This window comes from Camelus ferus, chromosome 13 (genome assembly GCF_009834535.1).
Source record: "Camelus ferus isolate YT-003-E chromosome 13, BCGSAC_Cfer_1.0, whole genome shotgun sequence".
NCBI lineage: Eukaryota > Metazoa > Chordata > Mammalia > Artiodactyla > Camelidae > Camelus > Camelus ferus.
This window is the reverse complement of record NC_045708.1, coordinates 14,657,050-14,669,223: the sequence shown is the minus strand read 5'-3', so window position 1 is coordinate 14,669,223 and position 12,174 is coordinate 14,657,050. Positions and strand designations below refer to the sequence as shown.

Genomic DNA, 12,174 nt, shown 5'->3' with positions numbered 1-12,174 from the left:
CACAAAGTCTCTTTCTACCCACACCGACGTGCATGGACTACAGGCCACAGATATACAGATCACACATCATATAAATAGAGACACACACCTCCTTCACTCAGGCACTTACACAACCACATGTAGAGGCAGTTTATCCCCTGGACAAACAAACGCACAGGCCACAGGCATGATGATCCATGAGGCCTCTCTGCTTCCCTCCCACCTCCCCCTCTCGCCCTCTCTCACTCTTACACACACACACACACACACACATACACACACACGGAAGCACACAGTAACAAATCCCCAATATAGACAGTCTCTGTCTTTCTGGCACACGTAAACACACAGGCACGAGGGATCCAACCCTCCTCCGCTTTTCCTGTCTCCTCCTCTCTTCCCTCCTTCCCTCTTACACACACACGCACACACACAAATCCACATAAACACACACACAGCTGCAGCGCCCTGGGTCACACTGTGCAGGCGCCAGGCAGGAGATAAAGGTCGCCGAGGTTCCCGAAGCAGCGCACCGGACACAGCTTAGCCGCTCCCGGGGCTCCGCCTGTCTCTAGCCGATCTCATTGAGGTCTGGACGCCGCACCCCGAAGCCGGACACGCCGCCAGCACCCACCCTCGGGGGTCCTCACATCGCCGGCGCCTGGGCTCCAGCGCGCGGAGAGTTAAGCGCGAGAGCGGGCGGGGGAGGCGGACTCCGGGCGTGATTGGCTATTCTGCCCGGGCCCCGCGCCCCGCCATTGGCCACTCGGCGGGCCCGCCTCCTGGGACTCGGCGCCCAAGCCGCGCTCACTCGCGGGGGCCCAACGCGCCGCGGGGTAGCTAGCCGCGCCGTCCGTGGAGCGCGGCGGGCCAGGAGCAGGGAGTGGGGCCCGGGAGCGACGCGGGGCCGGAGCAGAGCGCGCGAGCTATGGTGAGTGAGGCGCCCCGCCCTCCTCGACTGTCCCCGGTGGCGGCTCCGGGGTGGGACGCGGGGCCTGCCCGGCTCGCGGGGGCTGGGCGCGGGCTGCACTTTCTGAAGGTGTGGAGTCGGGGGCGCGCGGGCAGGGCTCGGCTCGCCCGGAGATGCCGCGCTCGGTTCCGTCGGGGGCGGCCGCGCGGGGATTTGTTCTGGGCGGATGGACCCGGTTGGGTTTGGAGGGCTCGGGGATGGTTGATTCAGTTCGGGGACCCTCGATGCGGTTCTGGTCTGGTGCGTCCGAAAGTCCCTGGACCCGGCCAGGCTTGGAGACCCTCGGGTGGGTCCTTAAGGCGGTCGGGGACAATCCGAAGCAGCTGGATTTGATAGGACGTGAGTGTCCCAGGACGCTGAGGTAGGTCTGGGGCTGAGGCTCCGCTTGGGGCATCGTGGTTGGCCACGCTAAGGGCTTCCGGAGGGCTAGGTCGGGCACTCTGGACTGTGGCTCCACTGTGCCCTAAGCGGGTTGAGAGTGGAGACGGGGCGGCCAGGTTGGCGGCTGTCAGAAACCAGGGGACATTTGGGGGCCCTAGGCCCAGCGCTCTGGTCTCCCCAGCATCTCCCAGTAATGGGTCCTCAGAAGAGGGGGGTTGCTGAGGCTGAGCACTGACTCGGATGGGCGGTGTCACCAGGGAGAAGGGAGCTGGGCAGGGAGATTTCAGGGGGGTTTCTGAAGTCTCAAGAGAGAAACCCCATTTGGTTGGGCTGGACTTGCTGAGGTTGTTTTAGGGAGGAGGGTTGCCTCTGGAAGGAAAGCTAAGACCTTTCAGTCACCCCTCTGGGCCTGGTGATCACCTCTCCACCATGCACCGAGGCCACCTACTTGTCTGTGGCTTCCTTCGCATGGACGGGCCCCTCTGATTCTCTGGTCCTTTATGTGCCCTGTGGAGTGGGTACAAGTCACCATGGAGGGCCTGAGGAGGGCATGTGCCAGTGACGGTGGCTGCCAGTCCCAGGGATACAGCCACCTCCAATTCTCTGTGAAAATGCTGCCAAGCCTGAGGGGCCTAGGTGGGGGCAGGATAGGACCCCCTGTAGACTGATAAGTCCCTCCCCCCCACCACCACCCAGTGACTCCCCAGAATCAGCTCCTGCTCTGCCCAGGGCTGGAATCCCTTTACAACATCCCTTTCCTCTTCCCTCCAAGCCAGTCCCCTCTTTTCTTGCCCCATGTGTGTCTGTCTCTCCTGCCACTTGCCTCTCCAGAGTCAGTAATGATGAAATTATGACTTGACTCCACACCTAAACGTGCTTAAAGACCATCTTGGACCCAACCTACCTCTTTGATCTGAAACCTCTCCCCTGGATTGCTCTGCTTGGACAGTTTTGGTGGCAGGGTGCTCACTCCCTGTGGACTGACACATGATTTAAGGTCTCAGTATGTGGGCAATAAAAAGGAGTGAAAATTTGGGGTCATATCATTCCCTCTGCCTCCAAGCCCACCCAAACCTGAGTTACTCAGAGAGAGAACTTTATTCTCCTTAAAAGCCGGTAAAGAAAAGGTCACCTTCTTTTGGTGACATTTTTCAGAGCCTAACAACATGAGAAGCCTCCCTGCCTGTCCGGAAGATCCCTGGCTTTGGGATCAAACACATTTGGGTTTGAATTCTGGCTCCTCTTCTTCCCCAGAGGGACTATGGTCAAATCATGTCATCACCTCTGAGTATCAGTTTCTTCATCTGTGAAATGAGATGATAGGGATGGCGTGGGGATTCAGTGACATAACCCAGTGAGAGCACTTTGTTTCCTTTCTTGGACAACCTTAAGCTCAAGTTGGGAACTTCTGCCTGACATCTAACCTATTTGCTAAGTCTGAAAGAAGGATTAAAGTTTATCATGTTGTGGGGAGAAGTAGGGGAGAGTGGTACTTAGAGAATCATTCATTTGTTCATCATTCAGCAAAGATTTATTAAACCCTATATGCGAAGGCCTGTCTAGGGAGGAAAAACCTGCCATAAACACTGTGTTAAGACAGCTTCCACCGGTCCATAAATGTTCACACCATCCTTACACTAGGTGGCATATCTTTAGGCAAGGTAGAGATAGCCTGCCAAGTGAGGGCTTCCCTCTGGATAGAGAGGTGGGAGAGTGTCACTGCACAGGTGGCACCTGAGTTGGAAAGAGCATCCCAGTTGGGGGAACCATGTGAGCAGAGGACCAGAGGTGTGGGAGTACAGGAAATACCCTTGAAAAGGCCAGAATGGGGCTTGCCTGGCCTGGGCATCAGAGAACCAGAAAGGAGGAGAGGGCATGGGCAAGGGATGTTGCTGGGCCAGATGGTTGGAGGCTTAGGCAGACTGAGGAGCGGAGCTCCACTGTGGATTGTTGGTCCACTGTGAGTGGGTGGGGTGGAGACTGACGTCAGGCCTCCTTGGCCCCTGTCATTTTGGTTTCCCCTAAACACTCGTCCCTGTGCTCATTCCTGAGGTGGGGGTGACTCAGGGCTGCTAGAGTGTTTATTCCTTGGATCTCCTGCTCCATGGGTTTGAAACAATTCAGCGTTCCCTCCATCGTTGCCAAGTTTTCCCTGGCCCCTGGGTTCCTAATGGGGCTCCTTTGGAGAACGTGCGGGCTGTTTCCTGTTGTCCTGGCTCAATCTCCCTGATGGTCCCCAGCTCCCCGCCCAGGTCTCTCACCCCTTGGCAGGAAGTCAGTGCTGTTCTCAAAGGCCTCAAGTGGACCCCTCAGTGCAGGCTTGAGAGGAGAGTTCTACGGAAGCTTTTTGTATCTCCTGTCTCTGGTTGTCCCCATACCAACCCAGCAGCAGGCCCAGAGAGGTGACAGAGATTGCCCAGGGTCACACAGCAAGATAGTATTAGAGCAGGCACAGACCTCCTGGATGTTTAGAGGGTTACCGAGCAGACAGGCATTCCCAGTCTGCTCGTGTGGCGCCTTGAGAATGTTCCTTTACATTCTAAGCTCGGGGCTGAGCTCAGAGCCACAGCTGAGGGTTGGGAATCATCTTTATTGGAAGTGGCTGAGTTGAGGACAGGGCCCAGCTCCCTGGTTTGAATCCTGGCTGTACCCCCAACTTGCTATGTGATTTTGGATCAGTTATTCCCTCTCTGCACCTCCTTTCCTACCAAGTGGATTTGCTCCTTCGTAGGACAGCATGAATATACTGTCTAAGATACAATGTAGAAATGCTTGCAAACTATTAAGAACTTGAGGGAAAGTATTATTTGCAGGCGGGAGGCCAACCACATGCCCCCTGAACCAGTCTGTATGGGATTCCCAGAGCACAGAAATACCTTTCCTGGTGTGGCCAGAGCCTGTGCTGATAACTGGGTTATTGCTAAGATTTTGGTAAATAGGCATGTTGTTAATTTTTGTTGGAGAATAAATACATTGTTTCCCAAGCAGAATTGGAGAGACCAGGCCCTGTCAGGGGAGGAACAGGATTTGAGGAGTAGGAAAGTTACAGGGTGGGTTCTACAGAAAAATTCCAGGCATTAGCTAAGACATGGCAGCTTGACTAAAGTCCACACTTTGATGTCAGTGGTGACAGTGAGGGAGGAACCATCAGCAGATGTTTACAACTTTCGGTTCCTCTCAGTTTTGTTTTGTTGTATTTTTTCAGTTGAACAGGTAAGTACCTCTGCCCTGGTCAAAGTGCTTCATTCATTCATTCTTTCACAGACAGGTATGCCTGGCATAATACCAGGAGTTAGGGCTGTGGACAGTGTGAATGAGACCCGTAGGTCTGTCTGCCACAGTCTGGCAGACAGGTAGATCTGGAGTAGGAAATTGCAAGCGTGATTTCTGTTACCAAGGAGACATGTAGGGTGCTGGGGAGCAGATAGGGCAACCTGGCCTGGGGATCAGAAAAGGTTCCCTGAGGATGTGATGTTAAGGTTGTGGCCTAAAGAATGAACGGGATCAGGAAGAGCATTCTAGGCAGAGGAAGCAGTAAGTGCAAGATGGGACAAAACATGGTATAATTCATCAGCAGGCTCAGAATGTGATGCTTGAGAGGTGAGCGGGACCAGATGCGTGTAGGGAGGGCTGTGTTAAAGATTTGGGGCTAGATCCTAAGGGCAGTGAGGAGCAACTCAGGAGTTCAGAGTGAGGGGAGTGACATGGTCAGGTCTGCATTTTGAGATGATCACACAGGCTGCTTTGTAGAGAATGGATAGGAGGGACGAGGCTGGAGGCTGGGAAACCAGTTGGGAGGCTGCTCGAGTGGCCCTGGGAGATATGACAGTGGTCTGGACACCAGTCACTGCCCCATCCACCCCACACGACACCTCCAACATGCTGCCCAGAATGGGCAGTGAAGAGAGGAGGAGCTGTGACCCCAGAGGTCCCACGAAGCCCCCTGCCCTGTGGAGCTTCCGCTTCTCATCCTTTCATGCAAATAACCAGCGGGGCTCCTGGCCTCAAGGAACTTTGATCTCAAATGGGAGAAAGGCGAAGTTTCTAAATGGCTCTGAAACAAGGTAGAAAATGATAAGTACCAACCTGAGATGCAAATCCAGAGTCACCTTGGCCATGGGGGTGTATCAAGAAAGGCTTCCCAGAGGAGGTGGCATTTGAGCTTCCTATGGCAACAGTTAGTGGAATGGAATGTTTTCCTAGGAGCCAAGCTTTGGAGAGATGAAAACAAGGAGATATTTTACTGTCCTTAAAGTGTTATAATCTGGGGGCAAAGTTTAATGAACAACCAATGCTGACTGAACCCCACTTCCCAAGAGTGGTGCTGGGAGTCTAGGGCCTTGGGGTTCTGCCTTTTCCCCAGGGTTCCTGAGGGTAGGGGTGCCGGCCTTTCTTGGCTCCCTCTTCCCCACAGGACTCCTGGGTGGGTTCCTGAGAGGGAGATGTAAACAGAGGAACAAGTTTCTGGAGACGACTCAGCAAATTAGCTGAGGAAGGATCCAACTTCAGGGCCCAGAAACAGGAAGGTGGGCCTGGCTGCTGGATCTTAAAATCATGGAGTGCTTGTGTTAAAAGGGGATTTGTAACTGTCTAATTCAGCATCCCCATTTTATAGGATGGAAGACTGAGGGGTGAAATGAGCCTCTACCACGTACCTGGCACTTCAGATAACCTTTTTGATCATTACACCGACCGTAAGAAGTAGATTTATCCCCATTACAGAGCTGAGAAGGCTGGGGCTCAGAGACCACTTTGAGAATTAGGAACTAGAATTGATTCCTCAAGATTCTGGCTTCAGTCCCAAGCCGCCACCCAGTCTAGCAGAAACTGCCTTCCTGGGAATGCCCCTGGGGGACAGGGCTAAGACCAGAGGCCTTGGGAGCTAACTGGGGCTGGCCAGGCTGCAGTGTGGATTATTTACCTTTCACCTTTGCACAGCACTTGACAGTTAGTGAAGTCCATTCCTCCCCACTCACCAACCTTCTTGAGTCCCACTGCCAGTAAGTGGCAGAGCTAGGACTTAAACCCAGGCCCGTGCCTCCCAGCCCAGACCCGCATCTCCCGGCTTTTGGCACTGCCCCGAGAACCCCGGCTCAGGTCTCCAGTGACCCCATGACTGGAGATGTCCTTAGCTCCCTCACCACATGCCCCTGTGAGTGTGAGGAGTAGCCCCTGGCACCTAAGGCTCCCCTTTCCTGAGCTCCTTCCCACAAGCTCCTTTGCCTCCTTGGTGGGGAAGGCATGAGGGTGTAGGAGTAGGCGGAGTAGGGTTACAGTGTAAATACCATCATGTCAATATTTACCTCTGCCTGAGACCAGAGCCTCCGCCACCCTGCCCACTGCCTCCCACTCGCTGCTGTCCAGGTGCACATGGCCTTGCTCCAAGGCTCCGATCTGGTCCCTGAAAGTGAGGCCAAGGGTGGAGATCTAGGTTCCAGACCAGCTCTGCTGCAAACTTTCCAAGTGGCCCTGAGCAAGATACTCCCCCTTCTCGGACCTTAGTTTTCCCATCTGTAGAATGACATGCCCAGAACAGACCAATTCAAGGGGTCTTTTCAGCAATGCCATGTAGGATTCCAAGCATAGTACTCTGGTGCAGAGCACGGCTGTGAAGTTGGCCAGACCGGGGTTTGAATCCCAGCTCTACCACTTCCTCACCATGGGACCGTGGGCAGGTCAGTTAACCCCTTTGAGCTTCGGTTTCTCCATCTGTAAAATGAAATCCTGACTACCTGTTTTGGAGGATGATTGGTGAGGATTAGTGGGATGACTCAATGTGCATAGCTTTTAGCACCCAATCAAGTGATGGTAATGGTGGTGGCGGCGGTTATTCCAAATAAACATTGTTGTGATTCTCTGGGTCCAGACACTGGGTTGCATCACTTGGGAACTGGAGCCAAGGGTGGGGACTCTAACCTCAAGCCTTCCTGATACTCGGGGCCACTGACTGGGCTGGGGGAACCCAGAGGTTGAAAAAGCCCATTGGTTAACACCACACACACACACACACACACACACACACACACACACACACACACACACACACACACACACACACACACACACACACACACACAAAGCTTCCTACACTCTGGGGCTCCTTTTTTGGGGCAGAGGTCTGGGGCTGAGATGACCTCAGAGATTTGTGGCAGTAAGAGGGGTGAGGAAGGGTGGAGGAGACAGAGTGGGGAGGAAGGATGCACTTCCGAAGCAGTTATTTAACAGAAGCTCCGAGTCCAGTTCACACATGAGCTGTTCCCTCCAGCCCAGGAAAAGAGGGGGCGCGGGGTAAGGCCTGGCAACCCCAGGATGTGGGGAGGGACTGGGCAGGCAGGGAGGTTGGGGCTGCCAGTCAGCAGAAGTGGGCCCTGGAGACCAGGGGACCCAGGGTCAAGCCTGGCTCCCTCATTTTTTGCTCTCATTTTGGACAGCGTGTTACCTCTCTAAGCTTCGTTTTCCTCATCTCTAATTTGGAGATGCTGGGACATATTTTGTACGACAGTTGGAACCGTGTTATTAGATGCTCTTTCAGAAGAACCCAGCTCAACCCTGGCACATACAGGGGCTCAGCCCGATCAGCCTCTTTTATTATCATGGTCACGAGAACCACACGCCGGTCCTCGTTCTACTAGTTTGGGGGCTTCTTGAGGGCAAGACATGCGTTTTTGAAAAGTGTGGTATAATTTATGTGAGATGTAGATACGCCTTGTACAGCTCGGTTTTTACAGATGTACACACCTGCATAATCACCACCTCGATCGAAATACAGAACCTTTCCACCACCCCAGAAAATTGCCATGTGCCCCCTTCTATCAGTCCCCCTGCCACAGGCAGCCACTGTCCTGCCCTCTGTTACTCTGGTTTCACCTGGTTTTGAACTTCAACTGCATGAATTCATAAAGATGCACTCTTGGGTCTGGTTTCCTTCAGCGTCAGTCAACACTGAACGTTTTCAGTCTTGCCACACTGTTGCCAGTATCCATGCCTTTTTAGGTTCTATTGCGTCCCATTGGGTAGATATGCCTGTAAATGTCCATGGATGACATTTGAGTTGATTCCAGCTTGGGCGGCTGTGACATTCCCGCTCGTGTCTCTTGGGCGGGTCCTAGAGGTGGAACTGCCAGGTCGGAGGGTCGATGTGTGTTTAACTTTCTCGTAGAAACTGCCACGCGGTTCTGGGGGGAGTACAACTTATCTCTCTGCTGAGGGGCCTCACCTAAAGTAGTTTCTGGATGAATGTTTTTTGAAAGGAGGATGGAATTTGAGTCCTTTCTTTGTCTTACTGTGTCAGATCCACACTGTCGTCCCTGCCTCTGCCCTCAGGGGCTCTGTCTCGACCCTGAGCTTTATCTGGGCACCAGTCATTTCTCAAGGCAGGGAGGGAGTCCTGGCCCTGGAGACCTCAGGCCACTGATCAGCTGTGTGACTGTAGGCAAGTCCCTTCCCCTCTCTGGTCCTTGGTTTCCTCTTCTGCAAAACATGTGTGGATTGAATATTTCCCTGGCTCCCGGTTTCTGGTGGGCTCCCCTCCTTTGGGAGCTATTTGCTCCCAATTGTTCTGTGCTTTTCCACCGCTAGGGTTGTACCTGTGCCACTGGTGACCTCCAGCCATTCTGCATCTCTGGGGAAGGACCATCTGGGAAAGTGGGAAGGCTCTTCATTCTTGGGAGCCTCCCTAAGCACCTCATTGTGAATCAGTCCTCCCTAGGTGAGAGGCCCCCCAGAGCCATGGGGTCCCCACCCATGGAGGCTTTGCAGAGACAACGGGACAGACCTGGGTCGGAATTCTGGGCTCTGTGACATTGGGCATTTCGCCCTACCTCTCTGAGCCCCTGCATCCTCATCTGCAGGGTTATAAGGACAAAATGAGATCCTCCATCATTGTGTGGACAGAAGTGGATGGGACAGTAAAATCCCCACCCTTATGGAGCTACATTCTAGGGGAGGGAGCCAGAGACTAAACAGGCAAACCAGCCAACCAGAAAGATCACTTCAGAGAAAGGAGAGAAAGGAAAACAGTGATGTGCTGTGAAGTGGGGAGGGGGATATGCTAAACAGCCAGGGAAGGCCCTCTGAGCTGAGACCTGCAGGATGAAGAGGGGCAGCCAGGCAAAGACATGGGAGAGGAGAGTTCCAAGGAGAAGGAAGAGCAAGTGCAAAGGGCCTGAGACAGGGATGAGGGATTGGAGGCAGGAAGGCTGATGTGGCTGGGCAGAGGGAGCAAGGGGGAAGTGAGAAGAGATGGGCACGGGGAGCCCGGTCATGCAGGGCCTTATCAGGTGTGGGGGAAGTTGGCATTTCATTCTAAGAGTCATGGGAAGCCACTGCAGGGCTCCAAGCAGGGGGATGACTCACTTTGGCTTATGTTTTAGTAAGGCCCTGGCTGCTGTGTGGGGGGAATGGCCTCTAGGGGGCAGGAGTGAGGCAGGGAGGCCAGCATCTGGTGAGAGTGGGCCCCGGAACTTTCACCTGTCCTGAGGGCAAGGAGGCTTCTGTTACTCTAGGATGTGAGATTTTAGCAGCTACCTCAGAGAATGGGAGAGAGGTAGTGGGGGGATCCCAGGTGCTGCAGGGTGCTCCTGACGGGGGGGCACGGTGGGTGGGCCACACGTGCCTTTGGAGCTGGCTAGACTGGTCTAGGAACCGCCACTCGAACTCAGCCTTTCGAGGTGAGCTTGGGATTCTCCCTAAGTGACCACTTTCCCACCACCTCAGGCCCCGGGGACCCAGGAAATGGAGCCAGAAGGACAGAGAGCCAGAGCCTGCCTCCCCCACTTCGGCACACCCTGGAGGAGGAAGTGATGGCCTCAAGGGCATGCCTGGCCCCTCTGCCCTCTGGACTGCTGCTCCCATGGCCCGGCTCAAGGAAATCCTGTGGCTTTGTGGTTTCTGGGTGTCCAGGGCTGGGCTGAGGCAGGAGGCAGCCACGAGAAAGTGGTACTTCATGTTTCCCTGCCGCGGAGTGTGTGGTTACTCGGTATCCTGCTGGGCTTCTGGGGGTTGTGGGCAGGGAGGAGGAGGAAAGGGCATGGGAGTTCACAGAGTCACAGAAGATCGGAGTGGAAGTGGGACTTAGACGTCATCTAGACCAACCTCCTGGGGAGACAAAGGCCCAGAAATGGAGAGACTTGCCTGAGGCCACACAAGTTAGAAACAGGACTTAGACCTTGATCTCTGACGCTCCTTATCTGCTACTCTTTCTGGTTAAGATGTGGGTTTCAGAGCCAGACTGACCTAAGTTCTAGTCCCAGCTCTGCCACTTAATCCCAGTTGGGTGATCATGAGCCAATGACTGTCTCTGAGCCTCAATTTTCTCCCCTGTGGAATGGGATGATAGTAATTCCTTTCTCTTGGTGTTGTTTTAAAGAGCGGCTGAAATGATTCATGTAAAATTGTAAAGCTTATAGGATGGTGCATGTAGTAGGTCCTTGGTAATGGGAGCAGTTTTTAATGTAATAATAACAGTAACATTACTGTTGCAGTTCTGTCGTTCTGAGCCTTGTGAAGAGCTGGAGAGACTGGTTGCATGCTAGGCTTCATTTGTGCTGTCTTCTAGTTCTGGTGAACCCAGGGAGGCTGGGAGGTGAGGAAATTCTCATCGTCAGTCCATCTCACTGCTGGTTTATTTTACTCCCCCTTGTAGTTGGGAGACCCTTTAACAAGGCCCTAATTACAACCACCACCCCAACACACACACACGCACACGCACACGCACACGTATATGCATGCAAGACTTAGATGGGCTGGAGCTGTTCTGTCTGCCTGCAGCCTGAATAGGGGGCAGACAGGCACTAAATGCAGGCTCAGGATGGAAAATTAGGCAGCTCCCACCTTCTGCACCAGGTCCTACCACACACTCACTGATTCCTGTTTATGCAGCCTGGCCTGGGGGGTCAAGAGCAGGGGCCATGGGATCGACTTGAACTTGAACCCTGGCTCCACCACTGATTTGTTGTAAAGGACCTTTGAGCAGGTAAGTTTTCCTCTCTGAGCCTTGGGTTTCCCATCTGCGGAGTGGGGTTAACAACCACTCCGGGGTGGTTGCAAACATTAAACAAGAGAAGATGTGCTGGGAGCATGTGTGGGGCATCCTCCACACTCAACTCTAAGAGGTGGGCGTCGCTAATTACCAAACTCATTAGCCTGTTCCTCCTTCCACAGCTATTTTCAGAAACTTCCATGAATATGCCCCACTCATGCATCATATGTTCCCACCGCCCCCTTCACTCCCCATCTCCACTGCCTTCTGTCAGGCCATAGGTCACCTGGGGTGAAATTTCCCACTCTTTTTTGTCTTCTGCACCAACACAGATGGAGAGCTGGGGCCAGCCCATCCGGCCCTCTCTCTCTGGGCTGCTGCTTCCATAGCCTGACTCAAGGAAATCCTGAGGCTTTGTGAGCATTTCACACAACCCCACTCCGCATCACCTTGTGCCGGGGATGGGGTGGGAGACGGCACAGTCGCAGGCTGCCTTAGCAAGCTCCCAGTCCCCAGGGGAAGCTCGGCAGGAAGGCTCTGATCCAGTTCAAGCATGGACAGCAACGGCCGGGCAGGTTGCTTCAAAGAAGACTTTCTGGGGTTGGTGACACTTGATGATTCCTTGAGAGAAATGATATGTTAACTTCTGTCTACCTTTGGATTTTTTTCTCCCTAATCCTTTTGTTCTTTCCTGCCAAGTGCTTACCCATCTCAGCTATTATGTAAAGATAATCATGTTTATTGTTTATTGAGTATTTACCTTGTACCAGGCACAGGGCTAAATGTTCTATGATATCAATTCGCTTAATCCTCACATCAAACCTAGGAAGTATTTTTTATTTTACCCATTTTATAGGTTGGGAAA

General features: G+C 53.5%; 1 protein-coding gene across 1 annotated transcript in view; it reads left to right on the top strand.

Annotated features, from left to right (window-relative positions):
• The first annotated feature begins 760 nt into the window (after positions 1–760).
• Positions 761–12,174, top strand: part of ECE1 (endothelin converting enzyme 1) — a 103,665-nt gene continuing 92,251 nt past the window's right edge. The window contains exon 1 of the mRNA XM_032495375.1: positions 761–910. Within this exon, the coding sequence (XP_032351266.1) occupies positions 908–910 (3 nt within the window). The 5' untranslated portion in view covers positions 761–907. The remainder of the gene's footprint in view (positions 911–12,174) is intronic.